The sequence below is a fragment of the Neovison vison genome, chromosome 4 (assembly GCF_020171115.1).
Source record: "Neovison vison isolate M4711 chromosome 4, ASM_NN_V1, whole genome shotgun sequence".
NCBI lineage: Eukaryota > Metazoa > Chordata > Mammalia > Carnivora > Mustelidae > Neogale > Neogale vison.
This window is the reverse complement of record NC_058094.1, coordinates 3347627-3370185: the sequence shown is the minus strand read 5'-3', so window position 1 is coordinate 3370185 and position 22559 is coordinate 3347627. Positions and strand designations below refer to the sequence as shown.

General features: G+C 53.3%; 1 protein-coding gene across 3 annotated transcripts in view; it reads right to left on the bottom strand.

Annotated features, from left to right (window-relative positions):
- Positions 1-22559, bottom strand: part of TRAPPC9 (trafficking protein particle complex subunit 9) — a 521456-nt gene that overhangs the window by 416884 nt on the left and 82013 nt on the right. For all 3 annotated transcript variants that reach the window (XM_044244893.1, XM_044244892.1, XM_044244894.1), the window contains 2 exons: positions 10245-10461; positions 7583-7726 (listed from right to left, as the gene is read on the bottom strand). In XM_044244893.1, coding sequence (XP_044100828.1) covers positions 7583-7726; positions 10245-10461 — 361 coding nt within the window. The remainder of the gene's footprint in view (positions 1-7582; positions 7727-10244; positions 10462-22559) is intronic.

Genomic DNA, 22559 nt, shown 5'->3' with positions numbered 1-22559 from the left:
CCAAGGAGAAAAGCCTCCAAGGGAACCGACCCTGCCAGCACCTCGATCTTGGACTCCCAGCATCCAAACTGTGAGGAAATCCATTTCTATTTTAAACCACCCACTGTAGTACTCTGTTAGGGCAGCGGAGCTAGCTGCTACAGAACATCATGCACAGTAAAAAGAACAGGTGTCTCTTCATCAAACGTGGGGTTTACGCGGACGATGACGACTCTGGATCATGGTCAATGCTGCTCAAAGCCAGCTGTTGCAACGATGGCAGGTGAGCCCACGAGTCCTCGCCTTGATTCTCTGCTCTAGGAGCTGCGTGTGTTCAAACACTTTTTTTTTTTTTAAGATTTTATTTATTTATTTGACAGAGAGAGATCACAAGTAGGGAGAGAGGCAGGCGGGGGGGGGGGAAGCAGGCTCCCTGCTGAGCAGAGAGCCCGATGTGGGGCTCGATCCCAGGACCCTGGGATCATGACCTGCGCCGAAGGCAGAGGCTTTAACCCACTGAGCCACCCAGGCACCCCTGTTCAAACACTTCTGCAAGTCAGAAGCAAACCAACAGTGACCATGATGGCTTTCTGAACACATTCTGTTTCAGACTCTGCAGAGACATGTCTCCAGTCCTTACATCAGCACAGCAAGGGAAGCAGAATCTTCACTTTACCTACCCAGGAGGAAACAAGGCATTTAGTTTATCAAGCACTGAGTCCCACTTTGCACCAGGCTGGGGCTTCGGGGAAAAGAAGCCCCAATCCCAGCTGTCCAGCTGCACACACATGCAGTCCGCAGACATGAAAGCTTACGACTAACATTGTACCGCACGGAACACCACTATGTAAGTGTGGGGGAGAACCGAGAAGAAAGGCTTTTTCTGCTACCTGAGGGTGTCGAGGAAAGCCCTCAGAGGTGGGGAAGAACAGTGCTCCGTTCCGGGGAGTAGCAGACATGTGAACACAGAGGCTCTGCTCCGGGAACAGCAGCTAAGCCCAGTGACTCCACAAAGCAGATGGCCAGAGCCAGACCGAAAGGCACACGGCAAACCGCGCTAGGGCCTTGAACTCTGGTTCCGGAGCAGTGGGCAGCCTCACGTGCTCTCCGAGCAGAAGGTTGCTAGGGATCACACCTGCTGTGGAAACAACCCTTGATGCCCCGGGTGGCCGGCTGGCAAGGAACGGGTCTCAGGAGACAAGAATATCCCTTGGGATGTGCTGCCGTAGTCTAGGCCAGAAATGGCCACGGCTGGCCTGGGCCAGGGTCCACTGGCACTTCGTGCAGCCGCCGGTGGGCAAGCGAAGCACAGCGAGACACCACTCCGCCGCGCCGCTCACGCCGTCCGGCCCTGTGTCCTACAGAGGCCACGTGCAAGGGGCCCTTCTTGAAACCACCCCAGGATGTTCTATTTTGGTTCATCTGAAACTTGGCAAATTAGTATTTTCCTGTAACTACTAAATCCACTAATGTATTTGGGGTTTTGACACGCTGATAGTTTCTCTTCACCTCATTACTTTGTGTGTGGTTTCTCGACCGAGAACGCACCCTGCCAGCAGGTACTTATTACTCCACACTACACGGTATTTATCTCTTCAAACAGAACCAAAAGGAAGTCAAAAGCTTCCCTTCATTTCTACTGGGTTTTGGTTCAACCCCTTCTGTCTATTTCTGAACAAACAAAAGGGATTCTATAAACTCAAGTGGAAACAGATTATACCCCTTTATTGAGCAGTTCCCACACAACGGTTCACAAGCTTAATCGCCCTTCTCCCCACCCAGGTGACAAATGAAACCTGTTCAATCAAAACTCCCCAAGAAACCATATATGCCACTGGAAAAAAATACAAGGGGTAAAAGCATATCAGGAATGGAAAACAAGAAGCAAAATAATACATACTTCCTTTCCAACTTAAAAATAATGGTCTGGGGGCACCTGGGTGGCTCAGTGGGTTAAGCCTCTGCCTTCAGCTCAGGTCATGATCTCAGGGTCCTGGGATGGAGCCCCACATAGGGCTCTCTGCTCAGCGGGGAGCCTGCCTCCCCTTCTCTCTCTGCCTGCTTCTCTGCCTCCTTGTGATCTCTGTCTGTCAAATAAATAAATAAAATCTTTTGAAAAAATAAAAATAAAAATCATGGTCTTCATTGTTGGCTGGAGTTCATATTATAGTTCTTTGCACCTTGCTATGCAAAACAAAAGGGTAAAAACTCAAATCCACAGATTGTCTGTGCTTCTTAATGGGAATAAGATACAACGTGTAGAGCTTAGAGCCAAACCCTGTGTTTTCATCTGCTAGCTCATATTCTAGGAGATTCTTAGTTGTTCAGGTCATGCCATTTTACCCACCACCTCCAACTCTAAAATCTAGTAAAACAATGCATTTTTATTTTCATATCATTTACAATTTACTCAGATTCAAACAATGCAAAGAAGACATAGTAACATACCCACGAGTATAAAAAAGGACGAGGAAAACAATTCACAAAAAGCCAAGGACTGCGGTGAGTGAGCGCACACGGGGCTGGGGAACGCGGAGGTGCGCGCGGCTGTGCGCCTCGTCCCGGCCCAGCACTGCAAGGTGCCTGTGGACACCACCCCCTCGGCCCTGGGCTGGGGTTCACTTCTGAAGCAAACAAATAAGGACTACAGAGGGGAAAAGGAAGATGTTGGTTTTCAGAAATGAGTAAAGACACATAAGCTAAAAATATCCCTCTAAGAATTTCTATTCTACTTATCAGAGGCCATTTCTCAGCCCACAGAGCACACCTGCTGCACCGGCCTCCCCGGGTCCTGGTGAAAGGCACCCCCTGGGTCTTAAGTCCAGGCGGGACCCTGGAACGGGCCCTGCACGTTCTGGGCTAGCTGCCGGCTCACCAAGATTTTCCTTCAACACGTGAGTATTTCCCCAAGGGCTAAGTGTCATTTGGACCTAATTCCCAAAGCCACTATCGGGGATCGCTGCACGTAAGAGGAGGGACTCATGAGCTTCCGGCTACAAGACAGAGGGAGGGACGGTCGGCACGAAGGGCCTCTGACCCTCATGGCGGGCTCGTGTGCCCATTTCTCAAGTGGAAAAGAGGGAGGGAGGCTGGATGAGCTTCCCCATTGGACAGTGACCAAACAGGTGCTGAGTGGGGACCCACCCCACGCGGTCCTGGGTGTAGGCAGGAGTCCGTGCGGGACAGACGGAGTCCGCCCCCGGAGTTCGTGTTCTAGCAAGGAGGAGGACTAGCTGCGGAACGGCGACGAGACACGCGGTGCACGAGGCGGACCGAGACGGGGTGTCCGATCTCGGGCCTGAGGATCACAGAGCGCGGTCACGCTTCCGGGAGAGACGGGAGCAAGAGGAAGTGCGGCTCAAGCCACCGTGCACAAGAGGCCGGAGGGTGACGGGTCGGGGAACTACGGAGGGGCGATGGGAGCCCGTTGTCGGAGGGTGACGGGTCGGGGAACTACGGAGGGGCGATGGGAGCCCGTGGGCAGTCTGAAGCAGAAAAGCAACAAGACGGGACAGGAGGTGCAGAGCTGCAGGCCCAGGAGACCCATGAGGGCTGGTCGGGGGTCCCGAGCTGAGGCTTCAGAATGGTTTCCACTGTGCTGTGAGGGCACACGGGTGGGGACAAGTGGCCTCCTCTAGGATCTGCTGAGGACGTTAAGACCCTGGGACTCACTGCCAGGACTTAGATGCAGGTGTGGCTGGGAAGCAAACGAGTCAAGCCTTCGGGGTTTCTGGGCTCAGCAGCTGGCCGGGTGGTGGTGGCCCCCGCTGGGACGGGGCACGCAGGAGGGGACACTGGTGTCCGGAGCGCTGTGCAAGGAGCCGTAGAGAGCCATGCATCCGGAGTCCTGCGAAGCCCCACCCGGAGAAGAGAAGATGCGGAACGACCCTCCCTGCGGACACGCAAAGCACCAAGAGCAGAGGCGCGTGAGCCGTGAGGCAGAGCGGTCGAAGAGCTGATACCACGAATGCACGAGGAGGACGAACCCAGCGAGAGGGACAGCAAGTGGCAAGGAGTCCGACGACACGCCCACATGCGGGCTGGGGGTTCCTGAAGGAGGAACGGCAGGAAAGGTCACAGCCCGTCTCCAGGACTGAGGCACGGGGGCCGTGGGAGAAGCGCGGCTACACAACAGGATGGCAGCCTCCCAGGGACGTGCTTCGCTGTGCGGGACTGGCTCACCCGGGCGTGTGGCTCTTGTTCCCGCGAACGACATGCGAACGACACGCGAACGACACGCGGGGCCTCAGACCGCAAACTGCCCGCACCTCCCAGCTCGCACACCCAAGAGCCGCTAGCTTGATGCGGGAAGGCTAAGGGGCCGGTCCCGGGGACACGGGGCCTGCTCCGGAGGACACAGACTGTATCTGTTTCCAGTGCCAGGGTCCCCTGAGGAGATCGCCCTCAAACACTGACAACATTCCCCTGCTGCCTTCCGCTCCAGTCCTGAAAAGCCCTGTGGGAGGCGCGCTGACCCCGAGCCTGCGGGACACCAGCCCGGCGGACGACGGCACCAGACAGATCTGATAGCCAGCTGGGCCTAAGTCCGCCGACAAGGCCTAAAGCTGGGTTCTCCACTTGTCTTTCCCTCACCAGCTGGGAGACTCAGGCAAGCTGCTGAGCATCTCAGTGCAGCGGAGACGTCGCCAGGCCAGCGGCCGGGACCCTAACACCTCCTCAACCCGACAGATGACAACCAGCTGCGCCGAGGGGCGAGTGAGCGGCCTCCAGTTAGTGTACAAACACACGGGAAAGTACTCAGCCCTGCGAGCTACCAGGACAACACAAATTAAACCCCGAGTGGGGCCTTCATGCAACATGACCTCCAGCAACCAGCAAGCTCCTTCCCTCCAGAGCTTCCAGAGGGAAGACAAGGCTGACCAGCTGGAGACACAGGCTTCCCCCGCTGCGGTCGGGAGCGGCGCGCGAAGAAGAGAACAGAGCGGGAGCAGGTCACGCTGGGACTGATCCAAGCTGCCAGGAGGGGTCCCAGTCCAGAGGACTCACGCGGTGACCAGGAACAGGGGGTGGGGAAGGAGCGAGTACGCCCTGCCGCAGGACCGGGGTGTGTATTTAGGAGAAAGAGTCCAAGATCAGGCGGGTGAAGGCAGGCTGTCTTCAAGACTCACAGTCACACGAGCCCGCACACAGTTAAACGGGAGCGCGTGGGGAAAGTGGTACCGAGAGAGAGCAGACCAGCGACAAAAGGGGAGAAGGCCTCGTGCCGTGGGTCAGGAGGCAGTCAGCACTCGACGGCCCGGCAGGCAGAGAACACTCGGGCTGGACACTGTGCCCCGCACACTGTGTCGTCACAGCTGCTGGGTCGTGGGGAGGGTCAAATGCCCTCAGCGGGGGTAAAGAGAGCTGCTCACCCATCCAAAAGCAAAAATTCAGTTCATCCAACAACAGACAGGCCCATGCCCGGGTCACCACGGGACACAGAGCCGGCCTGGTCTGAGAACTCCACCTCGGTCCGGCCTCGTGCTTCGGAGAACTCAAGGCGCGAACCGCCCATCGAGCCGCTGCCACGCTGGTCCTGCCGCCCTGCAGCCGAACTCTGCAAGAGGCACAGAGACGGACGCGATCCAAAAGCAGCCGCAAAGAGAAACCAAGTCGGCACAGAGGAGTGGTGGTCCCGCCGTCCACGGGGGCCTCGGTCCAAGCACAGACGCGCCGGGGCCACCGGGGACGCAAGCTCATTAGCAGCCAGGAGCTACCGGAGCCGCTCACTCAGAGACGGCTGTGGAAGTCTCCTGGGGAAAACAGACGTCCCCCAGCCCCAGCAGGCGGCACTGGGACAGGCCTCCCGAGAGAAGAGAAAGCACGTGGTGGGCCCTCATGGTACATGTGATGCAAAGTCCATGCAGCCCACCTGGAGGAAGGTCAAGGACACGGAGTGTGGAGGACACCACACAAGAGGAATCTCACCCAATCCTGGACGCACCCTCAGACTTCATCAGGAGCCAGGGTCCCCCACAGACTCTGCCTAACCACGATGTATGCCAGTTCCGTCCCGTCCAGGAAAGCCCGGGAGTCAGACCGACCGTCTCCCTGGTTGTGTAAAGCCGATCACACGCCAACTTCAGTCCCTTGTTTGGAAGCTGACGGTTACTGAGTTTTCGCGTTACTGGAACTCACGTGTCTACGCCACACCCCCACGCGAGGAGACGCAGGCCGTGCTTCCATCCTGCAGCCTGGAGACCGCCGCATGGAAGAGTCAGGGACCAGCCCCAGTCAGAGGGAGAGCAGGACACACTGATTTCAAAGCTGAGAGGACCCCTGGCCGATGCCAGGCGAGGGCAGGAGGGGCGCAGTGGCTGAGCTGGCGCAGGTCCCCGCTGGGACAGCTGGAAGGACGGAGGCTCTGGAGCAGACAGCGGCGGCCTCCCAGGCCCGTAAGGACGGAGCCCCCAGTGACAGGAGTGCCACCCTCCAGGCAGCCTGTCCTCAGCTGAGAGCCTCACCCGCAACCAGGCCCCTCCCTGGGCGCCCCGCACACGCAGCAGCGGGGGCGGCAGTATCAGGCCTCGGCCTCACCACACAGCAGGTCGGCTTCCGGGTCCCCCTGGGGCAACTGTGGCCTCTCCAGAAACTGCCTCCCCAGGCACTGCGTGACCAGTCACCAAGCCTGGCTTGGCGACAGCACCCGCCAGTTCTGTGGGGCCGGTGGGGCCTCAGCCAACACCGCACTGAGGCCCAACGTTCCTCTGCCCAATCTGGCCTCCTCCTTATCCCTTTGGTCGGACTGATCCCAGGAGCACGTCCTAATAAATTCCCCACGTGTGCATCTCCAGGGCAGAGAGCGCGTCCCCTGAAACCCAACGGGCAGCATGCATTGGCTGGCCCAGCAGCACAGGCAGAAAGGGAGGCGGGATGGGGAAGCAGCAAGCTCCACAGTGCATGAGCTCACTTTCTAGTACCCGTGGGACACGCAGAGGGAGACATCCTGCAGGCACGAAATAAACATTCCTGGGGCGCAGCAGGGAATCTGGCCTGGAAACAAACAGATCACGACTGAACCTAAACAGCAGACGCCAACCCGTTACAGTAAGAGCAGGTGACAGGCAGGGGACCGCAGGGGACAGTGGCCCGGCACGCAGGCAGAGTACCACATGATGCCCCCAGCACAGACACAGGCCAGCTGCAACTCTGGTGGTGCCAGTAAGCAGCTGCTCCCGCGGGGAGTGTAACTGGGGCGCACGGGGTCCTCATGGCTCTGGGTGTACTTCCCGTCTGGCTGCCACTTACAGGAGGAGGCACTGGGTGAAAAGTCTCTGGGCAACACGCTTGTGAATCGTGCAGCTCTCTGTATAAATGTTGTGCGGGGACGTTTCTACTGTACACCACGTAGGCAAGGGGAAGGTGAGCCCATGCAGAAGGCCGACAGACAGAGAGAAGCAGCAACACAGGGAGGGGAGAAAGCATGGTGGACAGTGACAACAGGCCCCCGGAGGACAGCAAGGGCAGCACAGGGAGCAGAGGACACGGCGGAGCACAGAATCTCCTCACCAGCAGCGGACCGGAGAGCACCACCCACCGGAACCCAAGGCCGGGTCTGTGCGGGCCAGCACGAGGGGTGCCCTCGTTCACCGAATTCACTCACCTTGATCCGACAGAAAGTCCAGCATGGTCTGCAACAGGAAGGACAAGTGCCGGACAGAAAGAGCGGGATTCCCCATTCTTCGGGACGCGTAGACCAACTCGTGAAGCAGACGCATCTGGACGGCGGCCCAGCCTCGGTGCGTGCCTGTGAGGGAAGCCACAAAGTGTCCTCCAAGGGCTCCGCGAGGGCGCGCTGGCGCCAGAGCCAGCAGGCCTCCCTCGGAAACATGTTAACGGTGTGTGTAAATCTCCTGATTTAAAGACAAATGCTTCAACAACCAAACCCAAAGGGCAAGAAAAAACACTTCCTGTGTTTAACCTTCCCCAGACAGAACTCATAAGCAATATGTTCTTTCATACCGTAAAAAGACATGTGCTATGGAATACTTTTTCTCTACAGCAAAGACAATTTAAAAATAACCACTTTGAGGGCGCCTGGGTGGCTCAGGGGGTTAAAGCCTCTGCCTTCGGCTCAGGTCATGATCTCAGGGTCCTGGGATCCAGCCCCGCATCCGGCTCTCTGCTCAGCGGGGAGCCTGCTTCTACCTTTCTCTGCCTGCCTCTCTGCCTCCTTGTGATCTCTGTCTGTCAGATAAATAAATAAAATCTTTAAAAAAAAAAAAACCCACTTTGAGATCATCAGAGCAAGGTTATAACAAAAGGTTGTTTCCAACGGTGTGTATTTGAGTTATAGATATACAATTTCTTTTTCAATAAAATACTGGTATGTGATGGGACTTCATTAGCAACAAACAGGGACTAGAAAAAATGTGCTTTTTAAATTGAACATATAAGGAAAGCTCATAAAAGCAGATAGCTAAATTAGAAAAAGGTTACCAGTTGACCTTTGCAGCTGTTCCCTCCAAAAGAAATTAACATGGTTGAAATGTAAAGTGGGGGGTCAGGTGCACAGCCAGCTTAAGGTACCTCTTTAAGACCACAGAATCTGGGGCACCGGGGGGCTCAGTTGGTTAAGCCTTTGGCTCAGGTTATGATCCCAGGGTCCTGGGATCGAGTCCCACATCAGGCTCTCTGCTCAGAGGGGAGCCTGCTTCCCTTCCTCTCTCTCTGCCTGCCTCTCTGCCTACTTGTGATCTCTGTCAGTCAAATAAATAAATAAAATCTTTTTAAAAAAATATTTATCATTTGTATTTTATTTGATCTCACAACCTAAACTTCTCTCAACCTCTTTCACAAAACAATGGCAAAACAGAAGGCTAAGTGAAAAGTACCAAATCACTTGAAGATGTGCTTGTTCTACTTATCAGAAGAAACACTTTGCTCTTCTGTTTTAAAAATTAAAACCAAGAAATTCTATTCAACAAGTGGCAACCCATACATGTGGCTATAGCTGCTCATTAGGGTTCTGTCCTACGTGACACGTGTCCCCTAGGACGCCTGCCACGCACCCCCTGGGGCCACGGGGAGAGTCAGGGGCTCTGCTCTCACAGGCACACAGGCTGGCGTGGGAGGCAGGTGTTACATCATCGCCCCAACTGATTTGTTTTAAGCAGGCTCCACACCCAGCACAGAGCCCAACAGGGGCTCGATCTCACGACCCGAGATCACAACCTGAGCCAAAGTCAAGAGCCAGATGCTCAACCCACTGAGCCACTAGGTGCCCCAACCCCAGGTGATTTCCAAATGCAACTGCAGAGTATGGGGGTGCCCTAAGGAAGAACAGCAGGATTCAATGAAGGAGGAAAAATAAGGGGTGCTTGGGTGGCTCAGACTCTTGGTTTTGGCTCAGGTCATGATCTCAGGGTCGTGGAATTGAACCCCACACTGGGTTCCATGCGGGGCATGGGGCCTGCTTGGGATTCTCTCTCTTGCTCTCCCTCTGCCCCTCCCCTCTCCCTCTCTCTCTCTCTTTCTCAAATAAATAATATCTCTAAAAAAGAAAGGAAGGAAGGGAGGATGGAGAGAGGAGAAGAATAAAGGGGGTCTATATAGGCTGAGGGGCCACAGGGGACGGCTCTACAGAAGTGACATCCAGCCAAGACCCAAAGGAAGGCTGGCAGCGACACAAGGAGGGGCGGGGAAGAGCGGCCGAGAAACAGGCCTGGACTCTGGACTCTCGGGTGTGCCGGCTTTGGCTCCGGAGCCAGCTCAGAGTTACATTCACAGGACACCGAAAGAAGGACCTGGAGAGCAAGTGGGGCCTTGCCTCCAGTCTCCCCGAGGCCCAGTAAATGGGGATTCCACTTCCCATGCAACTGGAAACTTAAAATACCCATTACCCTCTCTCCACAGAGCGACCGTGTGATTGCTCCAAAAACTCTGCCCTCTTCCCGAACACCGCCTCCTCCCAGAAACCTCTGGAAGGCGGCGGAAGGGAGCTCACGCCCACCTCCGCGGCCCCAGCGTCTCTTCCCCAACAACGCTGAGCCTTCTGAATGTAAATCCCACAGGTGTGTACGGCTTGTCCGACTCCTGCGCTTAACTCCAACTGCCAGCAGCAGGGACTGCAGAGGGACCGCGAAAGGACGCCAGCCCCCAAGCAAAGCGCCGCCCCTTTTCGGTGTGACTGTACTCTAGTACCAGGGGCAGGACGGGCTCCGTCATCCTTGAACCGCAGTGCCGACCACAGCGTCTGCTGGGAGAGGAAGGGCTCGAACGGCGCACGAGCAACGTCTCAGTCCCAGCCAGGACACCGGCGTTACCTTTGCTGAAGTCTTTGGGGTCCAGCGACAGGCTGTAGCCGGGAAGCGTCTCCAGGAGGAGCTTGTAGCAGGCCCTCCAGCCCGGCTCCGAGATGCTCGGGGCCACGCACTGCATCGCGGCCACGCGCTTGAAGAACGCAGACTTCCGATGGAAGCCAATCAGCTCGTAGAGCTCGGACAGGATGCTGTAGCGCTGGATTTTCTCTTCCTCAGAAAGCTGAAGCACAGACAGGAAGATAAAGGCTTCTGAGAAAGGACACACATTTAAAAAAAAAAAAACAAAAAACTTTTTCATCCAACAGAGAAATAGGATGAAACACTGAGGAGAGGCCAGGCCTGGACCGTGCGCCGTGCGACACTCCCAGGAAAAGCGTGGGAGCCGCGCAACACGCCACTCCCCAAGTCGCCCGCTCCTCGCTGGGAAGGCCTGTCTTCTCGGGAACAAAGGCACTTGCTACATACCACGTGACCTCTGCCTTAAGCTCCTTCGTAAAAGAGAACGAACGACAGCTCACCTAGACACTAGGGTTCGGGCAGGGACTTCCATCAAGGACAAAAGTGCTTGAAAGAGACAGGACGGAGCCACGTGACCCATCAACAATCACAGCACCTGACTTGGACTTGAGCCTTCATGCTCACCGTTTTCCCTCGTCCCTGACCTGACTGAGTTCCCTCCATGACCCGTGACGTAGTGATAACACTTCTGTGTCTTCAGGGCCACCGACGTGACTTCCCTACTCCGTCATCGCAATAGGGCCACCAACTAACGTCAGCCCGGCTCACAGACGAGGAAGCTCAGAGAGGAAGCAACATCTACACAAAACCACACAGCGCCGAGTCAGAGAGCAGCCCAGAGCTGGGGGGTGTGGGCGCTGACCCCCTTACCACACGCACCCCCACCGCGCCATAGATCCCTGGTGAGGGGGGCCACCCCAGCCTCCACTGGGCTCCCTCCCAGCTGCCGGCCCGGGCAGGGTCAGCTGCCCAGAGACCTCTGTGGGCACAGACCCGCAGCCTAGAAGCCCCGCCAGCCCGCGTTCAACGCCCCTTCTCCATGCCCACTGCCACGGCCTCCAGTGGGCCCTCTCCCCCGAAAGGTGACTCTAAATGGCTTTCATACCCACTTTCTAGGCCTTCTGTAATCCACATGCTGGCAGCCAGCAGGCTGGTGACCCCGGAGCACAGCTCAGAGCCCGTCACAACGGGCAAACCCTTCAGCACTACACCCAGCAGCCCAGAACCTTCCCTGGCCCGCCCATCTGCCCTTGCAACTCCAGGCCTGCTGCCCCGTGAGCCAGCCGAATGGGACAAAGCAGGTGCGTGTTTCCCGTTCTGTCACCACCTGTCCATGGGGGCCTCCTCATGGTGAAACCGACACGGGCGGACGCTCCTTGAGACGGGGACGACAGAGTCAGGCAGGCAAGGGCGTTCCAGGCAGAACGAGAAGACAAGCAGGTGGCTCCCACGTCTCCCCTCCGCCGCACCCTGCTCTCCTCCGCTCCCTGATGCCGCTCTTCGTGCTCGCCGCTGTGAGCTGCCTCTCCCCTCCCTAAATCCCCACGGGCTTTCTGGAATGCGCCATGCCGGCTCTCTCTCCCTGTGTCGTCCCTGTTCATGTTCAATCCCTGTCCCCGCCCGGCCACAGGACCACCAGACATTTCCTGAAGTGGGAGCATCATCTTTGGTATTATTGTTTTTTTAATTGAAGTGTAGTTGACACATAACACCAGTTTGTGTACAAGGTCGTGGTCTGACAATTCTGGACATTCTCAAATGCCCACCGTGGTAAGCGCCGTTGCCCTCCGCCACCTCACAGCGACACAGCATCGCGGATGACATCGCCTACACGGTCCCGGTCACCCGTGACGTACTCACTCTGTGACTGGAATTCTGCACCTCCCCGTCCCCTTGACGTGTCTCCTGCACCCTGCGGCCGCAACCACTAGCTTATTCTCCGAATTTATGAATCTGTCTCTCTCGTTACTGTTTGCTCATTTGCTTTGCTTCTGAGACTCCACGATGAGCTAGATCACACGGCATTTGTGTCTGGCTTACCTCACTGAGCATCACACCCTCTCGGTCCACCCACGTTGTTGCAAACGGCGAGATCTCATCCTTTTTGTGGCTGAGTAATAGTCCAGTGTGTGTGTGTCTACGGACAGACACTAGGGCCTCTTCCATAAGGTGGCTTCGTAAATAATGCTGCAGTAAACACAGCTGCACTTGTCTTTCCAAATTAACATTTTCACTTTCTTCATTTAAATATCCAGAAGTAGAATTCCTGTGTTGTATGTTAGCTCCAGTTTTTGTTTTTGGAGGAACCTCCCTGCTATTTCCCACAGTGGCTGTACCAGTCTGCGTTCCTGCCAGCGATGTATGAGGTTCCTTTCTCTCCACGTCCCTGCCAACACTTATCTTCTCTTCTTGATAACAGCCATTCTGACAGGTGTGAGGGGCAGCTCCTTGGGCGATGTGGGTGGGGCATCTCCTCACGTTGGAGGTTTGTATCTCCCTGATGACCGGTGACGCTGAGCACCCATCCATGCATCTGCCGGCCATCTGGACATCTCTGGAAAAATGTCTATCTAGGTCCTCTGCCCCTTTTTTAATCATATTGTTTGGGGTTTGGGGGTTTTAAGTTATATGAATTCTTTGTATGTTTTGAATATTACCCCTTTGTTGGATATGTCATTAACAAATAGCTCCTCCCATTCACTGGGTTGCCTTTGTGTTTTCTTCATGGTTTCCTTTGCTGTGCAAACCTTTTACTTCGGGGTAGTCACAACGGTTTATGTGTTTTTGCTTCCCTTGCCTGGGGAGACAGATCCAGAAAAGCGTTGCTAAGGCTGATGTCCAGGAGATAACTACCCATGTTCTCATCTAAGAGTTTCACGGCTTCCTGTCTCACATCTGGGTCTTTAATCCATTTTTAATTTACTCATGTGTATGGTGTATGAGAATGTGATTCCGTTTCATTCTTTTGCACGTAGCTAGCTGTCCACATTCCCCACACCATTTATGGAAGATACTGTCTTTCCTCCATTGTATATTGTGGCCTCCTTTGTCATAGATTAATTGATCATGTAATTGTTGACCGTACAATGGGTTTATTTCTGGGATCTCTATCCCGTCCCATTGATCTATGTGTCAGTTTTCATGCCAGTACCATACTGTTCTGATTCCTATAGCTTCATAGGATAGCCTGAATTCAGGGTTGTGATATCTCCAGCTTTGTTCTTTTTTCTTGGGATAGCTTCGGCTATTCTTTTGTCATTTCATACAAATTTTAGGATTTTTTTGTTCTACTTCTCAGAAAAATACTATTGATATTTTGACAGGAACAGCTTTGAATCTGTTCATCACTCCGGGCAGTATAGACATTTTAGCAATATTAATTCTTCCAACCCACGAGCATGGAATTTCTCTCTGTACATTAGTGTCGTCTTCAGTTTCGTTCACCAGTGTCTTAGTTTCCAGAGTACAGGTCTTTCACTTCTCAGTTAAGTTTATTCCTAGGTATTTTATTCTTCCGATGCAACTGTAAATGGGATTGTTTACTTCATCTTCATTTCTGTTATTTCATTGTTAATGTATAGATACACAAGAGATTGCTATATATTAACTTTACATCCCACAACCTCACTGAATTTGGCTATTAGTTCTACTAGTCTCTGCGGGCAGCTTAACGGTCTTCTCTCTGTAGTATCATGTCATCTGCAAACAGTGACAGCTTTACTTCTTCCTTACAAATGTGGATGCCCTTTATTTCTTTTCCTGTGTGATTGCTGTGGCTAGCACTTCTAATGCTACACTGAATGAAAGTGGTAACAGTGGACATTTTTGTCTTGCTCCTGATCTTAGTGGAAAAGCTTTCAGCTTTCCAATGACTATGATATTCATTGTGGATGTGTCACACATGGCTTAATTGTGCCCTCTATCTTCTAAAGTGGAAGCTTCACTTCACACTCACACCAGTAATGTTCGAGAATTCCTGTTGCTCCACATGCTCATCAACATTTGATGTTATCAGTCTTCTCCATTTTAGCCATTCTGGGGTCTTTAATTTGCATTTACCCGATAACTAATGACATTAGACATTTTTTCATATGATTCTGTATCTTCCATATAAAGCATTTGTTCAAATCTTCTGGTCATTTCTTAAATCAGGTCATTTGTCTTATTACTGAGTCATAGGAGTCCTTGAAATATTCTTAACGTCATATTTTCCCAGTCTGCTGCCCATTTATTTTCCAAAAGAAGTCTTTGGATAGGCAAAAATTGTGAAGGAGCTCAATTTATCAACTGTAAAGTAGCTCAATTTATTTTTCTTCTAGGTTAATGTTTTCTGTGCCCTTGCCTAAGGGACTTCTGTTTACTCCAAAGTCCCGAACGTATTCTCCTATGTTTTCTTATAGAACGTTTATTATTAGGTCTAGAATCTGTACATAGCAAATCTTGCATAGTGCCGGCTGCAGAGAGATTCCAGTGCCGTGAGACACCGTCATGAGCAGAGGGCTGAGGAGGTCCATACGGGAAAGGCAGGAGTACCTAATGCTTTTCTCACATACTTGGGAACTCCCAGAACTTCAACTGTACGCTTTGATTTTAAATATGTGAAAAGATACTGGGGGAGGTAAAAATATTAGTGATCATAGCCAGTACCCTCAACAAGGTCACCATCTAAAATAAAGATCACAAGCCTTGGCCTCCAACCCATCAGAGTTCCCACTGATACTTTCGTGGACACTATTAAAGATGAAAGACGGGGCGCCTGGGTGGCTCAGTGGGTTAAAGCCTCTGCCTTCGGCTCAGGTCATGATCCCAGGGTCCTGGGATCGAGCCCCGCATCGGGCTCTCTGCTCAGCAGAGAGCCTGCTTCTTCCTTCTCTCTCTCTGCCTGCCTCTCAGCCTACTTGTAATCTCTGCCTGTCAAATAAATAAATAAAATCTTTAAAAAAAAAAAAAAAGATGAAAGACTGGGATACTCTGATCAGTCATATACTCTTTCATTCTTCTTCTGTCATTTGAACATAAGGAGAAACCAAATGATAAAAACTACATTATAAGTAGAACTGCTAATGCTCCAAGCCCCAGGTGAGATCCTTAAAGGAAGAATCTTGGGCACCACTGCTTCAGGGCCCCAGGAGAACATTTAACTGAAAAGCTCCTCATTGGCCATGGGCCCTATGAGCCTCAGGACAAAGCCCCATTAGGTCAGCATAAACATCCACAGCACAGGAATTTGGGAGTACAAAAGAGTCCCAGGCAAAGTTTTAGGCGAAGATCTTCACAAAATCTTGGAATGAAATCAAATCCCCAAACTCATTTCCGATCCGCTGCCCTTCTAGGGAGTATTAATCAACACATCTTTGTTCTAATGTTTCAACAGGCTGTACAGCCATGAAGGCAGAGCGCACAAGGGCACAGACGTCTACATGAAGCTCCTGTGGAAAGTAACTCACAGACTACGCAAGACAGGTAGCTTTACTCATAAGCTAGACTCTGAGGAACTCAAATGTTAACTCACTATTCCTTTTCCAACTGGAATGTTAAGTTCAAATGTACTTTTTTCCTTTAGAAACAAAGCAGTAATATTATCGAGAAATTCAGACTAGAGAGTCTCCTGGCTTTCTGGAAGAACGGTACAGACACAGCAATCAAAAGACCCAAGTGCCAGTCCCAGACCTGCACATTACTAGCTTTGGCACGTTCCTTATTTACGGGGATAATAAAATCTAATCATGATTGTTGAAAAGACTAAACGAAATAATACATCCGGTTAGCATAGCTTAAAGCCCCCAATGAGTATTCAAGAAATGGGAAATACCACTGTTAATTAATGGCTTTGATGTCACCAGTATTAATCCAAAACTAGCCAGCCAGAGATGCTCCTGAAAATGCCTCCCTGGCCTTTAGGTTTCTCAAACATGGGCACTGGCAGTGACCTGAAGAGCACAGCCGTGGCAGTCACCGTGGATGGCCTGGTGACGGCAACCGGCAACAACCACGAAATAGCAGGGCAGAGAACTGTGGAGACTGTGCATTCCCAAGTGTGCAAAACACATTCTGTTTTTACCCACAGGTATTTCTACCATAATTATACAGCAAGAAAATATATATTCAAAATTATATAAATTTCCATATACGTGTGTCCGAACAGTTTGGAAAGGAAAGAATGTAACTCTCTTCCCTACATCCCAAAGCAGGGCTACCAGGTTTGTACCAAGGACCTTTCTCTAAAAAGCACCTACTAACGTAGCTGGATCCATTTTGGGTTTTAATCATTCAGAAGGAAAGGATTAAAAACAAAATAAGAAGTTTACATGAGACCTGGTCCCTCGATGGCTGACAAGGTCACGGAGAGAGACAAGCCAACAAGGAGTCACTCGCTGAGCTCCCAGCGCCCGAGAAGGTGGGCGGCGGGAGGGATGATGGAGCGGCAGCTGTGCCCGCAGGCTCAGTCCGGTACCTGGGGCTCCTGGAGCCGGTGCACACAGCATGTGCTCGCCACCCTGACGATCACTCACGAGAGACGAAACTTGACCAACAATCGGCACCCTGGTCAGCACACCACCTGCAAGCGTCAGCACAGTCGAAGCCGGACCTCCTGGCCCCCTCGGGTTCCTTCTTGGATGACCACAGAGACCAACGCCTCTGGCCTCACAAAGTCCTGCCTACTTTTACCATCTTCGGGTTTAGTAAGTAAGCAAGCTTGGGTGTACTGTGAAGGCTGCACAAACCTTGACTACATCTTTCTTAGCAAAAAGAGCCCCAAGTTTTTTAATTATATTCTCCATAAAATCTATTCCCTCCAATGACAACTCATGGAGCCTGCAGTTGAAAGTCAACTCAGTAAGACCAGACGTACTGAAGGGGGAAATCAGGGGGGAGATGAACCGTGAGAGGCTCTGGACTCCGGGAAACAATCTGAGGGTTTCAGAGGGGTGGGGGGTGGGGGGAACAGGGTAGCTGGGTGATGGGTATTAAGGAGGGTATTTGATGGGGCACCTGGATGGCTCAGTGGGTTAAGCCTCTGCCTTCGGCTCAGGTCATGATCCCAGGGTCCCGGGACCGAGCCCTATATCGGGTTCTCTGCTCAGTGGGGAGCCTGCTTCCCCCTCTCCCTCTGCCAGTCAGTTGGATCTGCCCCATTCTAAAAGATCATCTAAATCAACGTTTTAAACCCAACTGCGCAACAGTAACAAAAGGAAGATGAAAACGAGGACGGGGAGAAACTGGGATGGAACAAGAGGGCGCGGGGCGGGCGTCAGGAAAACGCGAGCGGCGGAGGAGACGCACTTCCGTCAGGGCGACCCTCACTCCGACAGCTGAGGCAGGACGAATAGACCACGAGCTCCGGGGGCCCCAGTGCCCCCGAGATGCAGAGATGCCCCCGCAGCAGCGTCGCCCCGCACGTCCCCATGCGGTGAGTCCTGAACAGCCCCCCACCCCGGAGCGCCTGCGCCAACTGCACTGCACGCATGGGGCTGCATGGGGCGCCTGCTCTCAGCGCCCCCTCCCCTCGCAGCACCAGGTCCAACGCCAGGGCTGGGCCAGACCCCGCAGCAGGGGGGCAGTCCTCACCTGAGGCCCAGCTGGTGGCACAGCAACCCCACTGGTCCCGCTGCCCCTGCCCCGCCTGCCGGCTTCTCTACAGCCCTGACTTCCCGCCTGGAGATTTCCTTCTGTCCCTGCACGCAAGCACGCCCTACCTTGTTCAACCAGACATTTCTCCATCCCCTCTCCTCCTTCCCTTCTCAGTGAGGAACGCGACTTCCCTCCCTCCCCATACAACCATTTCTTTCTTGCCAGGACCATGACCTCCCCATAGCCACCCTGACAGCCGGGTGCCCTGCCGCCGGGACTGATACGTCTCGGCCTTACCTACACTGTATCTTTACACGTCCCCCCTCTGTTGTAAAGAGTCTTTCCTGGATCCCCCCATCGCTCCAATTCGGAGCTGCGTTTGACACGCAGTCCGAGGTCACAATTACCGTGTGCATATCTACCAGCTTTTGCTGGGCTTCCCTAGCAATGGCTTCATTAAGGAACTGCAGCAAAAAGTCTTAAGAGGCTACTCGGAACTGCACAGAGCAGCCTGCACACAACTTAAATGGCTCTGAAGAGAAAATGAACCAGATACAACGAGGCCACAGCTTCTAGTCGAGAGAATCATGAGCCACAACGTTCTTAAATGGCCCGGCTCGCTCGTGAACCCCGGGGCTGCGGCAGCGCCGGTGCTGGGAAGCATGCGCTCCTGCTGGGCACGCTCGGTGCGGGGTGCTGGGCTTCGCCGAGCTTTTCAAAGAGTTTCTTACTACCACTTGCTCTAATTGTCACCTACCATTTCCTGCAAAAGTAGTTTTTCTGTAAAAGATTGTGATACTTCAAAAATCAACTCAAACTGGATAAAAGACTTAAATGTGAGGCAAGAAACCATCAACATCCTAGAGGAGAACACAGGCAGCAACCTCTGTGACCTTAGCCGCAGCAACTTCTTGCCAGACATGTCACCAGAGGCAAGGGAAACAAAAGCAAAAATGAACTATTGGGACTTTATCAAGATAAAAATGTTCTGCACAGCAAAGGAAACAGTCAACGACACTAAAAGGGAACCTTCGGAATGGGAAAAGATCTTTGCAAATGTCTTATCAGATAAAGGGCTAGTATCCAAAATCTATAGAGAACTTATCAAACTCTGTAGCCAAAAAACAAAGTCCAGTTAAGAAATGCGCAGAGAACATGAAGAGACATTTCTGCAGAGAAGCCATCCAGATGGCCAACAGACATATGAAAAAGTGCTCCCCATCACTCGGCATCAGGGAAATACAAATCAAAACCACAGTGAGATATCACCTCACATCAGTCAGAATGGCTAAAATTAACCAGTCAGGAAATGCCAGGTGTTGGCAAGGATGCGGAGAAAGGGAGCCTCCTGCACTGCTGGTGGGAATGCAAGCTGCTGCGGCCGCTCTGGAAAACAGCATGGAGGGGCCTCAACAGGTTAAACAGAGCTACCCTACGACCCAGCAACCGCATCATTAGGCCTTTATCCAAAGGATACGAACACAGTGATCCAAACGGGCACCTGCACCGCAGGGTCCACAGCAGCCCGACTGCGGAAAGAGCCCAGACGCCCATCGAGCAGTGAACGGATAAAGAAGGTGCGGCGGGCATCTAAACGGAGCGCCACGCAGCCGTCGGAAAGAATGAAATCCTGCCCTTTGCAGTGAGGTGGACGGAGCTAGAGAGTGTTATGCTGAGGGAAGGAAGCCAGTCAGAGGAAGGCAAGCGCCGCAGGGTTTCACTCACATGTAGGTTTGAGAAAGAAAACAGATGAACATAAGGGAAGGGAGAAAAAAGAGAGAGCGAAGCAAATCATAAGAAACTCTTAAAGACAGGGTGCCTGGGGGGCTCAGTCGGTGAAGCGTCTGCCTTTGGCTCAGGTCATGATCCCGGGATCCTGGGCTCAAGCCCCGCATCGGGCTCCCTGCTCCTTGGGGAGCCGCTTCTCCCTCTGCCTGCTGCTCCCCTGCTTGTGCGCTCGCTCCGTCTCTCTCTCTCTGTCAAATAAATAAATAAAACCTTACAAAAAGAAACTCTTAAGTACAGAGAACAAACTGAGGGTTGATGGAGGGGGTGGGCTAGACGGGGGATGGGTATTGAGGAGGGCACTTGCTGTGACGCAGTGTTACAAGCGAGGGATAAATCACAACATTCTACTCCAGAAACCAATACTGCATTGTATGTTAACGAATAAAGTTCAAATTAAGCCTCAAAAAACAATTTTTTAATAAAAAAATTAAAAATGAGGGGGCACCTGGATGGCTCAGTCGGTTAGCATCTGCCTTTAGCTCAGGTCATGATGGAACCCCCCGCTCCGCAGGGAGTCGCTGCTCCTTCTCACTCTCCCTCTGGGCTCACTCTCTCACTATCTCTCTCTTAAATACATAAATGAAAACATTTAAAAAATAATAAAAAATGAAAGACGTGCATCCCAGCCCCCGGGAGTGTTAGGGCCTCGGGTTCTCCCAGGCCCTCCCCTGCCCCAAGCACACGGCCTGCTGTCCCATGGCTTCGGGCCTTCTCGGTGCCCCCGCCCCCCACCTGACAGTGACCCGGGCAGAGCTGCCACAGGGCAGACACCACGACAGTCCTGGACAAGCGCAGCTCATCTAAACCAATACTCCCCGCGGCCGGGGGGCTCGCTATTCTACCAGTTCTCACACCGAGACATAGCGAAAGGGACGCAGTGACTGTGCTGCAGGCCCCGCAGCCACTAAGGGGCAGGGCAGGCCGTGGGCACAAGCCGGACTGACCACCCTCCAGGCCCGCAGGTCCCACAGCGTGAATGGCCATGAGGACCCCCCCCCACCTGTCAAGCCCCCAGTCTCCGCACTCACAAGGTCTGGCCCCAGCCTGCCTACGAAGTGGCTTCCCCTCGGGAACAAACCAGTCAGGGCCCCGAGTGACCGCCAGGCCACACTCTGAGTTTGCTCAGGGCTTTTTCCCTCACGCTGAGTGGCAAAAACGCTGCGCAATTTTCCTCTTTGTGGTCTATTTGCCTGTCCTGGGTTCACTGGCTCTCTCGGTTTTTGTCTCTCCCTTCAGTGTCTTACCCGCGCAGCAGCACCCCTTCCTGTCTGCACTGGGGACTCCCTGTGACAAGGGGCCTGATGGGCAGTGAGGTGCTTCCGGGGAGGGAAGGAGGCACAGAGCAGCCACATCACCTGCCCAAGGGAGTGACGCCACAGCCCTGGGCCTAAGCATTATGCTAAAATATCGACTGCAGCATAGATACCATTATAACACGTGTGAGGAGGCCACACACCAACCCAAAGACATTCATTAGCTCCAATTTTGTTTCTCTTTATTTTATTTCTATTTTGAAAACTAAGAATCTCTAGTCAATATGGCAAAATATTCATGTGTCAAATCTGGATGGAGAGGCCCGAGTGTCTCATTCATGGTTTTTATGTGTCCACAATACGAAATGACTAATCTCTCTCCCAGCCACCACCCTCCCTCCCCCCTGAGCCTCAAGCCCACATATCCAACAGGCTTTTCACTATACCACAACTGAACCCAACACCTTTCCCCACAAAGCATCCTCTGCAGCTTTCCCTCTTAAAGCACAGCACCAGCAAAATCAAGCCAGAGCCTGGGCGGTGGTCCCGCCGACCCTCCCCGCAGTCCCCCATCGTGCCCTCTGTACGACCCACACGTGTGCACGGTCGCTCCCTCTCCCTGCTCAGTAATCCCCAGGTGGGAGCATCCGTACTGCCCCCTGACCTCCTTACTCAAGACAAATGGGATCAGATCGTCCCATGCCTGGAAGTCCTTTCCTCTAAAACCTACCACGCTTAGTGTACACTGCAAACCCTTGCCCTGGCCAACAGCAGCCCTGATCGGCCCCTCTCTCAAGCTCCCCTCCAGCTTGTCTCCACAAGCTCTGGGTCCTCCCAGGGAACACACTCGCTCTGATTTCAGACTCACTCCTGCTGAGCCAGCTTCCGGGAATGCTCGGTTCCACGGTTCCCACGTCCTCCTCTCCTGGCTATCTCCTACCCAACCTTCCCATCCCAGCTTGAACCTCACTGCCTCAGACAGCCCCGGACCCCACACCCTCCCCCACCACCAAACTAGCTTCTGTCCGTTTGCCACGTGCTGCCTACCCCCTTTTCCTCATGCACTCCCGCACCGAAGGTCTATCTTGGCTACGAGACCGGCAGCTCGCGGAAAGCAGCTGCACCCCTGCTTCCCAGCCCCAGAGCAGCCTGTGCCCAGCAAACAGCTGTGCTGTTACAGTCACCTGTCCCGCTCCCCGCCACGGGTCCGTAAGCAAGCTGCTGGACATTGGAGACTTGGTTCCCCTGTCCATAAAAATCCAAGTGACGTTAGCCAACATCTCAAATCTTTCTCGACCAGCAGCTTCGTGATTTAGCATTAGCAACCTATAGCTAAGAGCTCTAACGATTCCGCTGTAGCAAAATCCTATCTGGACGCAGACGCAGAAGCATCTATTGACTGCCCTCTGTGTGACATCAGCGACCCACACAGGATGACAGATGACAGTCACATCCCAAATGACAAGACTGAGGCCAGTGGCCCAGAGCTGCTTCAAGGTCACAAAGCTGGCAAGTGGTTTCTCCGATCAAGAAAAAATTTTAAGGGGAAAAAATGTGGGATTCTGAAAGGAAAGGCTCATCATGTGACGAAGGAGACGAAGGAGCTGTGTTAGCAGGACAGCGGGTTCCGGCTGCAGAGCTGCCACGGCCGCACCGAAGCCCAGCGCCGCCGCCGGGTGGGCTGGAG